This window comes from Heterodontus francisci, chromosome 4 (genome assembly GCF_036365525.1).
Source record: "Heterodontus francisci isolate sHetFra1 chromosome 4, sHetFra1.hap1, whole genome shotgun sequence".
Taxonomy (NCBI): Eukaryota; Metazoa; Chordata; class Chondrichthyes; order Heterodontiformes; family Heterodontidae; genus Heterodontus; species Heterodontus francisci.
The window spans coordinates 149578636-149600121 of NC_090374.1; the positions used below are offsets into that span (position 1 = coordinate 149578636).

Consider the following 21486-nt stretch of genomic DNA (forward strand, 5'->3'; position numbering starts at 1 on the left):
AAGCGACATCACAGCTCAGCCTGATCCTGTTCATATCCAACATTTACGCATTCATATTTCCAGCCAGGGTTACTGAATAGAGATCAGGAGCAGGTAGTCTGTCTGAATCTTTTTCTCACCCCTAGCCCAGGGGCACTGAGGACACTTGTAGCAGCCCTATCATTGTGCTCGCTGAAATTAGCACAGACTGCAAGTCAAACCTGGCTCTTCCTAGTCTGTGACACTCCTATTCAGTGAATAAACTCACTAAACCATTGATAGCATTGTCATTAATTTTATATTTCTTAAACTACAGCATGCATGTACAAAGTGTGAGTAGCTATACTATTATAAGTGTGTTGCATGGACTCTTTAAACTTCGATCCACTGTAGTAGGAGGTTCAAATGGCTAGCATTTAACTTTAATTTGGGTACCTCTCATCTCCCACAGCCCTGTCACCCCACCAAAATTTATGTTGTTTGAATGCAAGTCTTGGCTTTTCCTTGTAATCAATTCCAGCTCGTATTTTTTTGAAATAATTAATTATTATGAATCTAGTTCTTGCTTTCTAATAATTACTTTGTAAATCCATTTGTAGAGTCATAGAATTTGCACTATAGAAGGAGGCTGTTGAGCCTATTGTATCTTTGCAGATGCTGCTACACTGGAGCTGTTTTCTCTCATTCACTGCCTGTTCCCCAGATCCTTTTATATTCCAACTTTTCAAATAATTATCCAATTCCATTTTAAATAATATAGTCTCTACCTCAATAGCCACTTGTAAAACATTCTATATTCTAATGACCCTTTGAAATAAAAAATCTTATTTTCTCCTCATTCTTACATTGTTAATCCTAAGTGTGTGGACCCTTATTACTGATTTGCCAGCCAAGCTAAAAACTATTTTTACACTCAAAACCTTTAAAATTAAGAAAACCTCTTTTTAAAAAAATCCTTAACGGTCTCTGTCTGATGAAAGAAACCTAATTTATTTTGCATTGATATCCTAAATGATAACAGTGCTTATTCAGATAGTTGGCAAAATGTTAAAATCCCAATGTTTTAAATTAAGATCTGTATTGTTTTTCTAGTTTCAAGTAATTTTCATTTTAACAATTTTTCTCATAACTGTTATCTGTCATCCTGATTATAAGATCACCAAGTTAGTCAAGTAGCAAGCTATATAAAAACGTTTGTTTAAAAATTATACGTGTGTGTAAATCTTAGATCTGTGCATGCTTCTGGACAACTTTTTCCATTATAAATTCCGTTGTCCCCATTTCTAATGGAAACTGCCTGTGTAAACTTTGTCACATTGTAATTACACAGTTCTCCCAGGTGTTACAGCTCCACCACTGGTGAGCAAGTATAATTACAGGATGAGCATTTCCATTATAAATGTGGACATATAAACCTATAATGGAAATATATAAAAGTAAGGATAGAATACATTCCTTAAGAATGGGAATTGATTTACTTCTGTGCATATCCAACTCCAGTTCTGTAACCCGTTTCACTTAAAGACTACTCTTGCTTTTGATTCCCTGTGCAGTACCATGGCAGATAGATATGTGTGTGTAATAATATATGTATCTAATATACATAGTGTGACAAATTTTTATTCTTGCCAGTTTGTTTTCCTGCTGGTTTTACCTGAATGATTCTGCAACTGAATGTGATCCCACATTAAAACTAAGAGCTATTTAAAGAATTCCCATATCTAAAAGTATCTGCAGTGCAGTTGATGCTTTGTTCTTTAAATGTAACATTGATTTTTGAGACCAAGGCCATCCTGTCACGTTGGTCTGATTCTGAAATTATCAGACTGCATGGACATGACTTGGATTTTGACACCAAGGGTTAATGTTGTTTTGAAAGACTGACATGGTAAGTGATGAATGCATACTAGTGGTCCTTTTCATTCCATCTCCAAACTTTATAAAAACAGATTTTTTCAGAAATAGGGAGGCTTTCAGTTTAGTCAAGTATCATAGGTTTTATTGATAAATGCTGTAGTATATTTTAAGACTGGGATTTAAATTGTGTGTTATTAGGTATAGAATCCAGGTATGTAAAAAAAAAAAAAGTGCAGCTTGTTTGTGAAACATGTAAGATCATAGTCAATTTTCACTGGGTTCTTAGCCTCACTTTTTACAATTTTAAAACTCTACTAGAAAGCCAAATCCTTTCACCATTCTAACCAGAGTGTTAAATTAGTCTCCATGGTTTATGGGAGTATCAGATGCCAGTAATATGTTTCTATACAAGTTCTTTCCTCAACATGCTTTTTAAGGAAAGATAAAATGTTACTTTTGTAAATATATTGAAGACTGAAAGGCTTGCTATCCCAACATTTAAATAGTCTGAATTGACAACATCCACATCTAGATGGTATTGTAAAGTGTTTCATACTGTACTAATTTATGTGGGTCCAAAGTGAACATTGTCCTTGTTTACACAGTGCACTACATTGTCTTTTACACTGGGTCAGTGAATTGAATCAAATCCAACCAGTGTGACCCTGATTCAGGAAGTTACCCATGTGCATGTGTCATTCAGGAGTGCTAGGGGATTACTGCATTATACCAGGAGGGTGGTATCGTCGTCTTTTTTTTTCACGAAGCCTGTTAGAAAGGAGCTCATTTATAGGATTGTCAGGTGTGGATATGAGTGGACAGACCCATTCTCGTTAACAAAATTGCAGAAAATGGATCATTAGGGCAACATGTAGTTTAACAATGAGGTAGGTACGGGGTCTTAGATAATCTGATTTTTGAAAATGAGTATAATTTGGATTTTTTTTTTTGTGAAGTGTTTTTCCCCAAAGCTTTTGTGTCATTTTGTGGAGTAGCAGAATTGTTGAGAGTTGAGCAGTACACATGAAAAAAATCTGTCAAAGTCCATTGGCTGTTATTTATTTATATGGAATTGTAATGTCGTATGCAGTGTGTCCTTAAATGACAGGAATTGGATCTGACCATCGATGGAATTTTACTGAATGAGGAATGGACCTCGTTGGTCAGTTTTTATTTTGTTGTATGAGCTACACTGGTGGCAACTTGTTATTTCGTTGGGTTGAAATCAAAGTGGAAGAGAAAGTGGTTGATGGAGTGAAAAAGAAAATTCAACACACACGTAGCTAGCTGACCAATTGGGTGGATTGCTCATTGTGATTCTCCTATTTCACCAACACACCCTTTTCATTTTGGGAGAGGGAAAAGACATTTGTGTCAGCAGAACATTGAATATGAGAAGAACTAAAATATGTATAGAACTGCAAAAGACTTCATTTCCGCCAATCTTCAAATAAGCTGTGCAGCAAAATGTACTTTGGATGGTAATACTCATTTTTAGAGGTAATATTTCTCGCTTGGTAAATTCCTCATTTCAGCTGAACCTCCTGTGAGGAGCTAAGTAAAAGTAAGGTTCATATGGGAGAGGAAACATACAACTAAGAGTTGACTTGCATTGTTTATATGCAACCCTTACACGTGTCTTGCAGAGTGACATCTGCATGACCTGAGAACGTGAAGGTAGGTGCATAGCGCAAGGGACCATACAAGAACGAAAAATGCTCTATAGCATTAATTGTGATGCTTAAATCTTAATGGTAGTCAAAAGGTTAATGAAAATGACCCACTAATAAAACTAGTTTTGGAAAATCTAATGCTGTTCTTCCAGTAACTGTGCTTTATTATAATTGCACATATTAATGACAGGTAATATAAACTATTGTTAAAGCCACTTATCATGGAACCATACATCAGAATAGAAAGCCTTTTGGTTTTAAAAATACTGATGCAAATATTTGTTCTGTACTGCAATTAGTGCTGTTAAAACCAAGGGCTAAGATGAGTGGAAACAAGTAAGATACAAAAGTTTGGTTTTACTTACAACTCCTCAGTAACTGCAATATTGTACTGTCTAATCAGGCATTAGGTGTAGTGCAGTTAATATGATTTACTCTTATTAGTAACTGTTTTATTGAACCACAAACAAATAATTATTAGTTATAAAATTTCATATAGGTAGCTGTTGACAATTTGTGGAAAAAGACTTTGGCAACTATAACATATTGACTGTAATCTTTGTGTAATGGTCATACCGTTGCAACAAGGATTGAATCTATTAACTCCTAAGTATGTAGTTGTTTTTGTCATCTGATTTTAGCCTGTTTCATAACGGAAGGATTAGTTATGTGGATTGCATTTATTGGACCCAGCGAACCTCACCTGCCAGTGAGCGTATTGAAAATGTGAACACGAGATTTTCTGATCGTTAGTGGCTGACATCCAAATTTCTGATATACACGTGGGCAAGGTGCTCTCAGTGGTACTGACTTGTTAAATTACCCCACATCAGTATAGATGTAATTCGTCCTCTGTGAATATCACTCCCGGTTAAAAGGATGGGCCAAGCAAGCCCTGTCCTGTCTAGTTACATGCACTCGCCTAGGTCAAATGTACAGCTGTTCTTAAAAAGAAAACCCAGCAAAACATTAATTTGTTGAATCTTTGTTTGAAATCTAAATTATTTACATTCATTACCTCAATATCAATGTTTTTTACTTTTGTATTTATAAAATAAAGAGTGAAAATCCTAGAAATACATAGCTCAGCCAGTGATCGGTCTTTTCCCTTCAGATGCTGGCAGATTTGCTGTGTATTTCCAATATTTCTAGTTTCACCTCCAATTTCCAGTATTTGCATTTTTCTCAGTCTCTAAATATAAGTATTTAAGTGGTCTCAGTAACTCACTAATTTTAGTTTGGTGCCTTTGCTGGTTTGACTCACACTGGTAGCATTGCCATTTTTCTGCTGCTGTTTTATTTATACTTATACCACATGAGGTAATGTTTTAGTCAATGAGAACTCTTAAAAATGTTCAGCTGACTGAGTTTTACCACTGGGATTTTGCTGGTGCCCAGTACCAAACCCAAAGACCTGTCAAAGTTGCATTGAAAGCTCCATAAACACCTGCCATAATCTTTTTGTACTCCATATACCTTTCTTCTGGAGAAACCGGCTTCTTTACAGAAACAAACTTGGCAATCTCAGTTGCTATGTGACTTTATGGTGTGCTGATGTTTGTAAACTAAATCTTCATAGATATTTTGGAAAATGTTTATCCACGTAAACCCAGTGGGTCTACCCAAGGTTCTTCTGGTCAATATGAATGTTGCAGATGAAAGGTCGCAACTTAGTTTCTCGTACAGTGAAATGGTGGCCCTCATGCAGTATCCATAAATACAATTCTCCTAGACTTCACTAGGGTTAAACAATTTCTTTCATTTGAAGAAACTGGAAAAACTATTTCTATCTGGGAGCTTTTGGTTGGATACTCTTTTCAATATGATTTAGAATGGTTTAAATTTATCCTGCTGTGCAGAAAATTAAATCATTTTCCAACTCTTAGCAAATTCCATTCAGAAAATTGGATCAAAGTGTCACCATAGTCTTCCCAAAATTGTTTAAGCTGACATCAAAGGAAGCATTAGGTGGATAACCATGATATATATCAATTCCATTTAGCTTAATAAAGAGCAAAGTATAATGCACAGTAACTGTAAAACATACTGTGACCAACCAGATTTAAACCTTAAAATCAAACTTAGCCAGTCATCAGAATTGCCTGTTTTCTGCAGCACATAAAGATACATAATCACTGAGGGTTTCAGTTACAAGTACCAATTTTAATCCTTCAGGGAAGTGCTGTAACATTTTTCCACTATGCCAATATTAGAATTAAGATTGCAACTTTCTATTGACCTGAAATTTATATTAATATAAAGACTAAAATTGCAGAGGAGCTTTGCAGAATTTGTGATGGGAACACTGATTTTATAGTTGGTGACCAGTGTGGTGCTGCTCTAAAAATTTCCTGAAAATAGTTTGGGAGCAGCAAATAGTGTTCTCTATGGTATGTTTTTAACTAGAATTTAGTTTTTGTTGCAAATAATTTTATTTCAAGTAAATTTAAAAAAATCCTGGGTGGAAAATGCTGGAAAGTAGCTAAAAATTGTACTATTTCCATTTTGGCATATTGAAAAAAACCCAGCAGATTTTAAGCGAGCCAATATAGGTTCATCAAAGTTTTTAAAGAGACGTGCTCCATACATCTGACATCTTCTCCCTACTCTGTTGTGTAATGTAGCTCCATTGATACGACAGAATATTTTTTGTAAAAATGTTTCCAGTGGAAATCTGCTGGTTAAATTAATCCTTTACTTTCCAGGTTGTTAAACAAGAACTGTAGTGATGTTTTAGTCATAACTCATTTCATCAAATTGTAGTTTTCTTATTTTGTAAGTAACACTATTGTTCGGCAGCTAATACTTACAAATTTGGCATTTTCAAGGTAAACTTGCTTAGCAACCACTTATTGCAGCCCATCTTTAAGCATTTTGTACACCAAATAAGGCAGTGGAAAAGAAATGCAGCGTGATATAAATGTACATTTTCTGCGCTGCTTTCTGATGCTGTACAATCAGCATATTTAACAATATTTTACCATTTTCTGAATGGATATAATAGAAACAGCCTTGAAACAATAACTATAGGAAACTTTTGAACAATTGCAAGAGATCAGGGTGAAGGTGAAACTCCAAGACAAATTGTTTAATATCCAGGGAAAGTCAAGACTGTGCAAAGATCAAAATGCTCTGAATGTAGTGGTTAGGACCATAGGATGTAATATATCGTGCTCTACTGCGGAGCTTGTATGATTGGCAGAAAACATTGTGCAGTACTTTTTTTATACATTCAGAAAGGCTGGACACAGGCTGCTAGTTAGTGAGGGCAAGGCTGCATTTTGCTACATGCTTCATTACAGATGCAGTAAATTACAGTAACTGGTGATCTGTCTACATATTAACACTATTTAATGAACATGTGATGGTATCGGGCGGGACCTGCTGAAAAAATTAGTCTTATGCAAAGATGAACAGGACTTTTGGAAAATGTTTATCAACAAAACACAGGTATGTTTCTTGTCCTAATAAAATGAAATATTTTCATACCTGAAGACATACAGCATATGAGCCAGCAATCATTCTAACACAGATTTTTTTCCCCCTTCTGGTCACATCATTCTCACCTCTCCACCTGTGACTGAGGAATCAACCAGGTGCCCTACTCCCTGGCCTTAGCCAATGCTGCTCTTGAACAGATCCCTGAGAAGAGCAGAAAAGTGCTCAGCGCTGATTCTCTGCCTCTATAAGAATCTGGCTCCAATTAGCAAGGCAGCCACGATTAGGAACTTGGGAGAGGGAAGTGAATCTTTGCGCCATCATTTAGTTGCATAATATGTTGTGCTGTACATTTTGCATGGTCTGGAAATTACAAATTTAATTCAGATGATGCTGCACATTTTTGAAATATTTTTCACTATTCAAAAAAAATTGTTGCATTTTGAGGGAATTCTTGATCAATTAGATGGAGGTCGCTGCTGAATTATCAACCATATAGTGACCAAACAGTTATCCAGATAGCAAATAACAGATGGGCTGAGGATCATCAAATCCTCACTAGATACAGGCAAGGTACCAGGTGATTGGAGGTCTGTGAACATTGTACCATTGTTTAAAAAGGGTGCGAGGGATAAGCCAGGTAATTATAGGTCAGTCAGTCGGACCTTGGTGGTGGGTAAATATTTAGAATCTATTCTAAGGGACAGGATAAACTATCACTTAAAAAGGCATGGATTAATCAGGGATTGTCAACATGGATTTGTTGGGGAAGGTCATGTCTTACTAACTTGATTGAGTTTTTTGAGGAAGTGACAAGGAGGATTGATGAGGGTAGTGCAGTGGATGTGGTTTACACGGATTTTAGTAAGGCATTTGACAAGGTCCTGCATGGCAAACTGATCAGTAAAATGAAAGCCCATGGGATACAGGGAAAGGTGGCAGGTTGGATTCAGAATTGGCTCAATGACGGGAAACAAAGGGTAGTGGACGATGGATGATTTGGTGAATGAAAAGCGGTTTTCAGTGGTGTTCCACAGGACTCAGTGTTGGGTCTCTTGCTGTTTGTGGTATATATTAATGATTTTGACTTAAATATGGGAGGCATGATTGGGAAATTTGCTAATGACACAAAAATTGGCCGTGTAGTTAATAGTGAGGAGGAAAGCTGTGGACTGCAGAATGATATCAATGTTTTGGTTGAGTGGGCGGAAAAGTGGCAAATGAAATTCAATCTGGAGAAGTGTGAGGTATTGCATTTGGGGAGGGAAAATAAAGCGAGGGAATATACAATAAACGGGAGCATATCAAGAGGGATAGAAGAAGTGAGAGACCTTGGAGTACATGTCCTCAGATGGCAGGACAGGTGGATAGAGTGGTGAAGAAGGCATATGGATTGCTTTCCTTTAGTGGCTGAGGTATAGAGCCCAAAAGCAGGGATGTGATGCTGGAACTGTATAGAGTGCTGGTTAGGCCACAGCTGGAGTATTGCGTGCAGTTCTGGTCACCACATTACAGAAAGGACATATTTCCTCTGGAGAGAGTACAGAGGAGATTTACAAGGATGTTGTCAGGGCTTGAAGGTTGCAGCTATGAGGAAAGATTGGATAGGCTCGGGTTGTTTTCCCTGGAACTGAGGACGCTGAGGGGTGACTTGATTGAGGTGTACAAAATTATGAGTGGACCTAGATAGAGTGGACAGGAAGGACCTGTTTCCCCTGGCGGGGAGGTCAGTTAGCAGGGGGCACAGATTTAAGGTGATTTGTAGAAGGATTAGAGGGGACATGAGGTGAAACTTTTTCACCCAGAGGTTGGTGGGGTGTCTGTAATTCGCTGCCAGGAATGGTGGTGGAGGCACAGACCCTCAAACGTACCTGGACGTGTACCTGAGGTGCTGTAACCTGTAGGGCTATGGACCAGGTGCTAGAAGGTAGGATTAGTTTGGGTAGATAGTTTATTCGGCCGGCGCAGATACGATGGGCTGAATAGCCTCCTCCTTCTGTGCTGTACTTTTTCTATGGTTCTATAGGCAGCATGATGAATCCTCATAACAGATGTGATGATATAATAGCAAAGATGCAAATATCTGCCTCATACATAGTGCAGGCTCTGCAGAAATCTTGAGATGAGATGGAGCAGCCGCCCTTTCAAGGCCTCCTCACGATTAATATTTACCTACTACACCGCAGAAACAGATGAATGCTGAACTTCTTTGTCTCCTTTTGATTCACCATTGATTCTAATAATACAGATTGGACATTGTATACCAAGTGTAGAGGGCTAGTAATTTCAGTATGTGTGAATGACCAAAATTAAAACCAAGGCAAGATTAATCCTACATAGCACAACAGCTAAGTATGTCAATAATAAAAAGCAAGTGGAAGAGAGGGAGGAGGCTGCCCTTAACAAAAGCATTCAGAAGACTCACCTAGCAAGGTCATGGACAACCCAGCAAAAAGAAGGGCAGAAACGAGGATGAGAGCTCCGGGTCTCCTTAGATGCTAGAAATGAGAAATGGAATGAATTGAAGAAAAAATAATTACTCTTTGTGAAATTGTTAATTTGTATAAGAATACAATACATGGGTCTTGGAATGTATCTGGTTTATGGTGGTTTGATGCTACCATTTAAATTTTAATATGCTTTGGAAATATTTAAGCTTCCTTTGGCTGTTGGGTTATAAATGAAAGTGTTATGTAAAAGTGTTCACAGCTGCTTCTGTTTTCTATTTTGAAGTACCAAAGTGTGAATTTAAAAAAAATCAGGAATTTAAAAAAAGTAATCAAAAACTACTCCAAAATGTATTTTATTTTGTGAATCTTTATTAATTGCATCCAGCAATCACAGAGACACATTGCTCTCTCTATCTTGCTACGAGAGGGCAGAAGCTAAAGCATTGTTGAATATCACAGTGCTCGAAAAGCAGTCACCCTTGCCTTCCTGTGATGTCCTGAGAGACGAGGCTGAATAGTGTTTGCCCATCAAAGTAGCATTTGCTTTTGGAGCCACTGTGTTGAAATACTGCTTCCCTTCCCTATTTTGATGGTCAGTAGTGAAAACTGGTGAAAGCATATGTACTACTACTCTCTTTTTAATTATTTTCTTTTTGGTAAAAGTGCTTTTGAACAAAATGAAATGCATCAAGATGTTTAATATTGTGTTTGTCCATTTTCCATTAAAATTGGGAGACTAATACCAGACCACACTCAGGGTCTCCATCTTTTTTTTGTTTGTGAATATTTAAAATTATTGTAAATTAGTTTGAAAACAAGAGGATTGTACTGTTGTCAAAAAGTGGTGCAAGAGCGATATGAATGTTGTAAATATGTGGCAATTTTTGTCACATATGTTGCACTGTATTCAAGACTGCAAATTGGTTATAAAATTTTGTTGCAACAGATTTGATAGATGCTGTTTATTTGAGGAGACCTAATCCGTGACATCTTTTAAATGTAATTGGTCATCTTTCTGTTTAGGTGGGGAAATATATCAAATAATTGCATGTATAAAAAAAGAGAAATTTGTTTGTGTGGGAATTTCAATGATCCATGATACAGCAACCGATTGTGCACCCTTTTGTCGGTTGTGACATTACATGACTCATTCTTCCCCACCCCTCCCCACCATCGTAGCTAACTGTGTACTCCAATATGGTGTCAAAACGTGTGATTGGCAGTGGTCAGTTTTATTACACATATTTTCTGTGTTAATAAATTTTCAATATTATTGACATGGGTCAATGAGACAATACTGAAATAAATTCCAGTTTGTAGGAATAATTTATTTCATTGACTTCTAATGGCAATCAGAACTCATTTTCGGCAATTTAGGACACCACCAGCCTTTTGATCTGTATTTAATTTGTTTGCATATATTGGGGTGCTGACCTCCCCAAGGATTCTTGCTGTTTTGTCAGTGCAAAATACTGTAAATGCTGACAGTAAAGATGACTTTCTGGCTTTGCTTTAGCCTAACACCTTCATTTCAGGATTTTCTACTACATGTATTTGCGTTGATTTTCTGTTGATATTTGAGCCCCAAAGTATGTTGCAAAATGTGGAGCTAATTCTGATATGGAGACCAGTAAACAATGATCTTGTTTCAGTTCATACTGTTCAGCAGTTTAATCTGGAGAATTTAGTTTATTACTGCTTTTTGTGCATCATTTATACTCGTGTATTTTTAGGAATTGATTTATTTAGTTAAGCATGTATACTACAAAACCAGCAGTTTGACAGCAGTAGCAATTATCGCGCATTATATAGTATTCCTTGGGGTGGATTTGGGCATATTGGGCAGAAGAGGATTTATACACAGAAATTGTCCACAATTTTTAAAGTATTAAAATATTCTTCCCTGATTTTTTTGTAAATTCTCACTGCAATGAAAAGCAATCAAAATTGTCAATTGTCTTTGTTTTGTTTTTCATTCAGCCCTTTGTAGAATGTCTCTAATTATCTTAATTCTGCCATCTGTACTTTCATTTAAAATCTGTCAGCTTTTGTTTATCTCTCAAATTGAAATACCTGTGTTTCTTTTTAATGAGAGCATAAGCAGAGTGGCAGTAATTCAGTTCTGTGGTCAAGATTGTTTGATTAACTGTTATTTTTATGATTTAAAAATAAGCTCTTTAGAAAGGTGACCTGCAAATTTGGACTTCTAATATTGTGTACATAAAAATACTTCCGTATGTAATCAGTACCCTAGTTTCTTTGCAAATGTCTGCTGCCTCTACAGAAATTAAATTTTGCCAGAATAAATGAGTATTGTCGTATTAATGCAGAAATAACTTTATTTTCAAGTTTGATATTGAATATGGAATTATTATTATGAATCCTACCAAATTTTTTAATTAAATTGTGGACTTAATTTTAATGAATAGTTGTTTTTTTTTAGGTGACTTTCACACACCGTGGTCCGTCTGTGAAAAAGATCTAGAGGTAAGATACTCTAAAATGAGCTGATTAAGGAATGCAGTGACCATTTCGTGTTTAGTGAAGCACTATATATGGTTTACTAGATTTTTTAAAATTATAATAAAACACCAATGGTAATGCTAACACAAATTTATCAACTTGGTCTCTCTGCCATGTTGTCTCCTGAAAGGTCTGGTACTTGGTGGATTTGACCAGCATCAAATGTAAAGCTGTGATACACACTAAGGTCCTAATTTGGCAATTAACTAGTTAGAAAAATGAAAAGTCTTAAGTATGGTTGTTACTTGATGGCTGAATTGTAGTTTTTTTAATGCTTTGTTTGATTTGGATTGTTACTAGATTTAAAGATACTGTTTCAAAAAATATTTTGGTAAAGTAATATGCAGATAATGTTTGCAGTTTTCAGTCTATAGCAATAAATGTTAACCTACAGTTTACAAAGGCAACTTTTTCCGTACTGTCAAGGATTCTCCCGTCAAGCTGCAGTTACATTCTATTTTAACATCAGTATCATCTGGATTAATTAGCATTGTAGAGTAACATTTTAAAATTAGAGGAATCTTTGAGTGGCCAATGTCAATACTGTCCACTGATAATTTATGGCATGATTTAGTCATAACCCAGAAAAAGTACTACTGTATCCTGCAAGTAAAAATTAAACAAATGGATTTTTGCTGGTGTTTGTTTTCTTCAAATCTAACCTTCAACCCAGGCTCGCTCTCTCTCTCACACACACGACTTATTTATTTTTGATATTTTTCTGCTTGTTTTCTCTTGTCTTTGTTATCAATCTTGGTATATTTTCCAGACTTTTTTTATTTTCTGATTTCCTTTTATTTCTCCTCATTTTTCTTTAATCTTTTGTATGTTTTATTTCACTGGGCCAAACCAAGAACAGTGGCAATGGGCAGAAGAACTGATGGTAGGGAAGCAACTATTTAATAATAGTGAGACAGGGAATAAAAGACAGGAAACTGGGTGCCTTCAGCAATGGAGGAGGAAATGGACAAAGGAAGTGAGAAGCAACAGCAAGAGGGAAAACTAAGAGAGCCCACAATTAAACAGATGCAAACCTAAAACACTCGGAAACAACTGAAGGCAGAATTAATAAACCCTGAAAATGGCTAGAGAGGGGGCACATCTATACTGGCAGGCTCTGAAAAGAATCCACATTCTGACTCCTAGGCAACAATTTATTGGTGGGATTACCCTCCAAGTTTAAGCTAAGGCCATTTTTTTGCAACAGTTCGATAGATGCTTAATATGCAGTAGTGCCAGTCATCTGAAGGCAGTTGTCTGTGTTATATGACTTAATAAACAATAGCGTAAACATTCCTCAGACATAATGACCGGGATTTTAGCAGCCCATTGGAGATGGTCTGGAAGGCGGGAGAGGTGCTAAAGTGGCAGCGGAAGGTACTGGGAGGGAAGCCTGGCGTCTCCCCGCTGCCACTAGATATTTCCAAAGGCAGGAACAGCAGTGGCTTGGGCTGTCCACTGACTGGAGGTGGGTGGCCAATTAATGCAATGAATTGGCCTATTATTGGCCATTTTACTACAACACCGGTATTTTATTAGCCTCGGAACGTCCCCCTGCCATATGGGGAGACCACTAAGTATATTGAGGCAGCTTCCCGGAGTCTCCATGTCCTAATGAGGGGCCCCCAGTGGCAGAGGCCATCCCCACGGCTCTGATGCCGCCACTGGAGGATTCACCCCTCTGATCGCCAGGGCCTGCCTTCCTGGCCCCAGCGTATTTAAAAAAAAACAATTTTACCAGTCCTTCGAAGGCGCCTCACCATGGAGGAGCCCTCTCCTTTTTCCCTGTAGCCTCAGCAGCGGCCACCTCTATCGGTGGCACTGCTAAGGCTGCAGAGCTGCCAGCCCTTTGATTGGGCTAGCAGCTCAGAGAGGCAGGTCGCTGTCATTAATTGGACAGTGGTCCTGGCGGTGGCCTCTTATCGGCAGCCGCCAGTAAAATCTCCTCTGTGGCCCCACTGTTTGCCCCCGCGGGCTCGGGACCCCCATTTGGTCCCAGCAGCAGGACCATGGCATGCTGCTAAATTTCCAGCCAATGTTTCGATGAATTATACACTAATACAAAAGCAAAATACTGCAGATGCTGGAAATCTGAAACAAAAAAAATCAGAAAATTCTGGGAATACTCAGCCAGTCTGGCAGCATCTGTGGAGAGACCTTTCATCAAAACTTTCTGTTTTGTTTTAGTGCTGATGAATGGTCACAGACCTGAAACGCAACTCTGTTTTTCTCTCCACAGATGCTGCCAGACCTGCTGAGTATTTCCAGCATTTTCAGTTTTTGTTTCAATGAGTTGTGTTTGGTGTGTCAGTCTTAGGCTGAAATAATCTGTAATGTTACTGTTAGCCTCGGATTAGGTAGGGGATACATCACTCCAAGTTCATGTTCCTGATTCCGAAACAGTGGCTGCTTGTGTAAAGTGTTCGCCAATCAATGTTGGGCGAAAGCTGACTTGGGTTCCACTTTGATGACCTTCATGGTTAAATAGCCTACTGGCATTCACTGTCAAAGCTCGAGGGTTATAAAGTTTACAGGAGGGACAGGGAAAATGGCAGAGGGGGTGGAGTAGCCTTACTGATTAGAAATAACATCACCTCATTGGTGAGGGAGGATATAATGAGGGGCAAGCATCCAGTGGAGACCTTATCGGTGGAACTGAGGAACAGAAAAGGATCAAAACAGTAATAGGTGTTGTGTATAGACCTCCGGGTAGCAGTTCTGAGGTGTTAGATTGTATAAATGCACAAATTAGGCAAGTGTGTAACAAAGGCAGAGTAGTATTAATGGGGGATTTTAACTTACACATAGATTGGGAAAGGCAGACTAGCACCTGTGTGAAAGGTAGAGAATTTCTGGAATGTGTCCGGGATAGTTTCCTACAGCAAGATGTCATAGATGTAACAAGGGGACAGGTAATATTAGATTTAGTTCGTAGCCTAACTGTGCTTGAAAATTTATCATAGTGATCACAACATGATCGAATTCAAGGTAGCGTTTGAAAGTGAAAAGCACGAATGAGCTACTAGAATTTTAGACTTGGGTAAGGCTGACTTGAACAGGATGAGACAGAGACTGTCCACGGTAAACTGGGAAGATCTGTTAATGGGTCAAATGACTGAAGAACAGTGGAGAATATTTAAAGAAACATGTAACGAAATACAGAGCGAGTATGTACCCCTGAGAGGAAAAAGCTCTACTTCACAGAAAAAACAGCCATGGACAACTAAAGAGATTAGAGATGGCATAAAACTGAAAGAAAGGGCTTACAAAAATGCAAAACGCAGTACAGATCCGGCCGAATGGGATCGATACAAAGACCAGCAAAGGGTCACAAGGCAGCTTATAAGAGCTACTAAAAGGGATTATGAAAGGAAACTTGCAAGGGACATCAAAATCAATAAGAAGAAATGTTATTGTTACATAAAGGGAAAGCGGGTGGTCAAGAGCAATGTAGGCCCACTTAAAGCTGAAAATGGAGATATTGTCATTGATAATGGGGAAATGGTAGACATGTTGAACAATTACTTTGCCTCAATATTTACAGTTGAAAAGGAGGATAACTTGCCGGAAGTCCTGAAAAAATTAATAGCCGATAGGGGACAGGGACTTAATACAATTAACGTAAGTAAAACATCAGTAACAAGGAAATTAATGCAACTAAAGAGTGAGAAATCCCCAGAACCTGATGGTTTCCATCCAAGGGTGTTAAAGGAAGTAGGGAAGCACATTGTAGATGCCCTAACTATAGTCTTTCAGAGTTCCCTAGATTCAGGAGTGATCCCTCTGGATTGGAAAGTTGCACATGTCACTCCACTTTTTAAGAAGGGTGAAAGGGGGAACCAAGGAAATTACAAACCAGTTAGTCTGGCATCTGTGGTGGTCAAGTTGCTGGAGTCTATAATCAAGGATAGGGTGACTGAACACCTAGAAAAATTTCAGTTAATCAGGGACAGCCAGCATGGATTCATGACTGGAAGGGTGGTGCAGTGGTTAGCACCGCAGCCTCACAGCTCCAGGGACCCAGGTTCAATTCTGGGTACTGCCTGTGTGGAGTTTGCAAGTTCTCCCTGTGTCTACGTGGGTTTTCTCCGGGTGCTCTGGTTTCCTCCCACAAGCCAAAAGACTTGCAGGTTGGTAGGTAAATTGGTCATTCTCAATTGCCCCTAGTCTTGGTAGGTGGTAGGGAAATATAGGGACAGGTGGGGATGTGGTAGGAATATGGGATTAGTGTAGGATTAGTATAAATGGGTGGTTGTGTTGATGGTCGGCACAGACTCGGAAACAGACCCGAAGGGCCTGTTTCAGTGCTGTATTTCTAAACTCAACTAAACTAAAATCTCATTGAATTTTTTGAAGAGGTGACTAAGGTAGTGGACAGGGGAATGTCAATGGATGTTATTTATATGGACTTCCAGAAGGCATTTGATAAAGTTCCACATAAGAGACTGTTAACTAAGGTAGAAGTCCATGGAGTTGAGGGCAAATTATTGACATGGTTAGGAAGTTGGTTAAGTGGTAGAGAGTGGGAATAATGGGTAAGTACTCTGATTGGCAGGATGTGACCAGTGGCGTCCCACAGGGATCTGTGTTGGGGTCTCAATTATTCACATTATTCATTATCGACTTGGATGATGGCATAGTAAGTCATATATCCAAATTTGCTGATACAAAGTTAGGCGGCATTGTAGACAGTCTAGATTATAGCATAAAATTACAAGGAGATATTGACAGACTAGGTGAATGGGCAAAACTGTGGCAGATGGATTTCAATGCGGGCAAGTATGAGGTTATCCATTTTGGACCAAAAAAGGATAGAGCAGGGTACTTTCTAAATGGGAAGAGGTTAAGTACAGTGGATGTCAAAAGAGACTTGGGGGTTCAGGTGCATAGATCTTTAAAATGTCACGAGCAAGTGCAGAAAATAATCAAAAAGGCTAATGGAATGCTAGCCTTTATATCCAGAGGATTGGAGTATAAAGACACAGGTTTTGCTGCAGCTGTACAAAATCCTGGTTACACCCCACTTGGAGTTCTGTGAGCAGTTTTGGGCACCACACCTTAGGAAGGATATATTGGCCTTGGAGGGAGCACAATGTAGGTTTACAAGAATGATACCTGGACTACGGGGGTTAAGTTACGAGGAGAGGTTACACAAATTAGACCTGTTTTCGCTGGAATTTAGAAGGTTAAGGGATGATCTGATCGAAGTCTTCAAGATATTAACAGGAAAAGACAGGCTAGATAACGATAAACTGTTTCCACTGGTTGGAGATTCTAAAACTATGGGGCATAGTCTAAAAATTAGGACCAGACTGTTCAGGAGAGATGTTAGGAAGCACTTCTTCACGCAAAGGGTGGTAGAGGTTTGGAAGTCTCTCCCACAAACAGCAGTTGAAGCTAGAATAGTTGTTAATTTTAAATCAGAGATAGATTTTTGTTAAGCAAAGATATTAAGGGATATGGGCCAAAGGCAGGTATATGGAGTTAGGCCGCGGATCAGCCATGATCTCATTGAATGGCGGGATAGGCTTGAGGGGCTGAATGGTCTACTCCTATTCCTATTTTCCTATGTTCCGATGTAAGGGTAAATAATAGGCAATTTGGGACCACAGCCCTGTGAGAATAAGAACTTCAGGGGAGAAGAGGGAAGAAATATAAAGCCTTCCCGATTGTATCGTGCAAAGAAATTTACTGTTAGCACAATGTATTTTTGCAATGTTTCATGTCATATTATCAATCATTGTTTAATTCTTTCTAGTCACCATTTGGAAAGCACCGCAGTCGCTACTATGCACCAAATAGTCCAAGCATGGACTGCAGGAACTGTGGCAAACTGGGGCACCTGTCCAAAAACTGTCCATCTCCTAAGGTAATGTGCTGAAGTTTGAATGCCCTTTATGTTGACGTTTATGAAAAAAACTCATGAAATTCTTTTTAATATTACAAATACATGTCAGATATGCTGTGTAATAATTCTGTTTGCTTGTTGTGTCCAGCAATGTTCCCATTTTTCTTAGTTGTGTGCAGCCTTTTGTTGCACTCCTTTAAGATTGCTGCGCGGTGACGGAAGTATGCATTTTAAAGAGAAAGTTGGTTGTGCACGACCTGTTTGTTGAACTGCAGCGTATGGTCCGAATTGCAGCGCACCTACGCAGTTGAGAAGGAACATCACTGTCCAGGAAAGTATATGACTTTTGCAGTTCTGACAGTTACTCTGATCCCGTACTGGTGTGCTGACAGAGATCCTTTTTGTTTACGTATGGTAGCCCGTAGATATAAACATGTCAATCTACTACGTTTAGCAATAAAGCAATGCCCTTTTGTAGAGAATGCTTGACTTCATCTGTGAGATCTTTCTGGGTCTGCAGCCAGCCACACTGGATCAACTGAACACATCAGTGTTGGGTTATTGGATAAGTAGGAGCGCACGCCTGTAAAAGAATCTGCCCAATTTTCTGATATTTGCTGCACCCAGGGAAATCTCTCATTTTTCAACTTTTGTTATCATTCAAACTCAATTCACAAGATAACTACAGGTGCGATAGGTCATTCGGCCCATTTTAGCTCTTCCACCCAGAATGATCATACAGCCCCCACGTTGGAGCATCCAACTGTACTTATATGATTCCAGGGTTTTGCCTCTACTACTTTATCAAGTCATCCATTCTGTATGCAGATTGCTCTTTGTGTGAAGACGAACTTCGCAATCAGATCCATAATTGCTCCTCAGCTTTAGCTCAATGGTAGCAATCTTGACCTGAGCCAGGAGCTTGTGGGTTCAGACCCTATTCCAGAGACCTGAGCACGTAATGCGATTTCTAGACAGCTTGGTGCAGTTCTGAGGGAGGGCTATACTGTCAGGGGTGTATTCTTCAAAGGAGACATCAAACTGAGGCCTCAGGTGAACATAAAAGATCCCATGGCACTATTCAAAGAAGAGTAGAGGAATTTTCTGTGTCCTGGCCAACATTTATCCCTCAACCAACATCACTAAAACAGGTTAACTGGTCATCTAAATCATTGCTGTTTGTATGATCTTGCTGTGCACAAATTGGCTGCTACTTTTCCTCATATTAGAACGACAAGATGATGAAAGCTGCTATCTCAATTTAAGTCCTTTCTTTTCTTAAATTGCCTCTTGCTAGTGTTAGAACTGAGGTTGGCGGAATGCACTGTCTTTCTCTGGTTCCACTACTCCACTAGTCACAACATATATTTAAATGTTTTACACAGTTACCGATACGGCCAATTATATACTTTATCAATATTAGTTTCAGAATAAAAATCTGCCAACCAGGTTTCTTTAATAAATAACAAAATTGTTGATTTATTATTAAACAAAACTTAGTCAATAAAGATGCAAAGCTTATTAACACAGTTTGAAATATGAAAGTATAAATATTTAACCTTCTAAAATAACCTAACACACACGCGCACACACGCTCCCAGTTAAATAAAAAAAAATAAAGAAAAATGAAAAAACTGGCTCTGTTGAGATCAATTTAAAAAAAATACTTTGGCCAAGTTATTGTCAATTCTTGAAGAAAATGGGTACGATATGGAATGTTCCAGGTGGCCCTTTAGTCTGGCATCTGGGTACACGTAGACAGCTGTCACTGGGATCTTTCTGGAGCCGTCCTGTTCAGGAGACATCGAGGAGTAGTCTTGCAGGCTTTTGGGAGAATTACTGCATCAGTGCATTCAGCTATCACATGAGTCTCAGAAGATTTTTCAAAACAGGTCGCAAAGGATGAGTTGGGTGGCTTCTCTTTTAGCAGGCTATACACCAACTGAACTTCAAACAGTATCCAAAAATAAAACCAAAACTCCTGACAGCCATAAACCCAGACAGGTGACTTCTCTAAGTCCAAATAGCTCCATAGTCCATAAGGTTCGGGCTGTTTACTTAGCTTAAGACATGTAACTTCCAGTAAGTGTTTGTTATTAAACAAACTCCCAAGTGTCCTTCCAGTGACCCTTTAAAAAATAAACAAGTCCAGACATCATCTCAGATATTTTCCACAGTCTTTTAAACACAAGTCCTCAAAAAATATTAATAATGAAAGTACCTTCATAACACTGGTTTGAACCTGTTTGCCTTATCTAATTCTTGCAATTGAATTAAAATAATTTTTGGATTTAGTTTTTCTTTACTCTTTACTTTCTTGTATGACTCGAACATTACTTCTTCTTTCCTGATTAAAAAGCCCAAGCGTCTTCACCCTTTCCTCTTAGATCAGACCCCTGACATGACACTGGGGATCGGTCTGTAATTCTTCTCTGCTCTGCATCCAATGTTTGAATATCTCCATTGTGACTAAGTGACCAAAACTGGGCACAATATTAAAGCTGTTTGATCAGAGCACTGTACAATTTATCATAACTTTTTCTGACTTCCCCATTTTACATTTTGGCGATACAATTCAACATTCTGTTGCCTTTGTTGATTGCTGCTCTACTTTGGTTGGATGTGTTGCATTTATTAAGACCCTTGGGTGTCTCTCAACTTCATCCATAGCTATTTCAATACCATTCATGAAGTATGTTTGTTGCCTGTTTTTTTCTTCTAATGTGGAGTATCTTACACTTGCCTGTGTTTTTTTATATAAATGTATGTAAATTTTTTTTTTTACTCGTTCGGGGATGTGGGCATCACTGGCTAGGCCAGCATTTATTGTCCATCCCAAATTGCCCTTGAGAAGTGGTGGTGAACTGCCGCCTTGAATTGCTGCAGTCCTTGAGGTGTTGGTACACCAACAGTGCTATTAGGAAGGGAGTTCCAGGATTTTGACCCAGTGGCAGTGAAGGAACAGCAATCTAGTTCCAAGTCAGAATGGTGTGTTGCTTGGAGGGTAACTTGCAGGTTATGGTATTCCCATGCATCTGCTGCCCCTGTTCTTTCAGATGGTAGAGGTCACGGGTTTGGAAGATGCTGTCAGTGGAGCCTTGGTGAGTTGCTGCAGTGCAGCTTGTAGATGGTACCACTGCTGCCACTGTGCGTTGGTGGTGGAGGGAGTGAATGTTGAAGGTGATGGATGGGGTGCCAGTCAAGTGGGCTGCTTTGTTCTGGATGGTGTCGAGCTTCTTGAATGTTGTTGGAGCTGCACCCATCCAGACAAGTGGAGAGTATTGCATCACACTCCTGACTTGTGCCTTGTAGATGGTGGACAGGCATTGGGGAGATAGGAGATGGGTTACTCGCCACAGAACTCCCAGCCTCTGACCTGCTCCTGTAGCCACACTATTTATGTGGCTGGTCCAGTTCAATTTCTGGTAAATGGTGACCCCTAGGATGTTGATAGTGGGGGATTCAGCAATAGTAATGTCATTAAACGTCAAGGGGAGATGGTTGGATTCTCTCTTGTTTGAGATGGTCATTGCCTGGCATTTGTGTGGCACAAATGTTACTTGCCACTTATCAACTCAAGCCTGGATGTTGTCCAGGTCATGCTGCATATGGATGTGGGCTGCTTCAGTATCTGAGGAAACATAGAAACAAGGAGCGGGAGTAGGCCATTCGGCCCTCCGAGCCTGCTCCGCCATTCATTATGATCATGGCATATCAT

At 38.9% G+C, this 21486-nt stretch overlaps 1 protein-coding gene across 1 annotated transcript in view; it reads left to right on the forward strand.

Annotated features, from left to right (window-relative positions):
• The window catches only part of zcchc7 (zinc finger, CCHC domain containing 7), a 398044-nt gene that overhangs the window by 218914 nt on the left and 157644 nt on the right, over window positions 1-21486 (forward strand). Inside the window, exons 3-4 of the mRNA XM_068030315.1 lie at window positions 11841-11884; window positions 17679-17789. Coding sequence (XP_067886416.1) covers window positions 11841-11884; window positions 17679-17789 — 155 coding nt within the window. The remainder of the gene's footprint in view (window positions 1-11840; window positions 11885-17678; window positions 17790-21486) is intronic.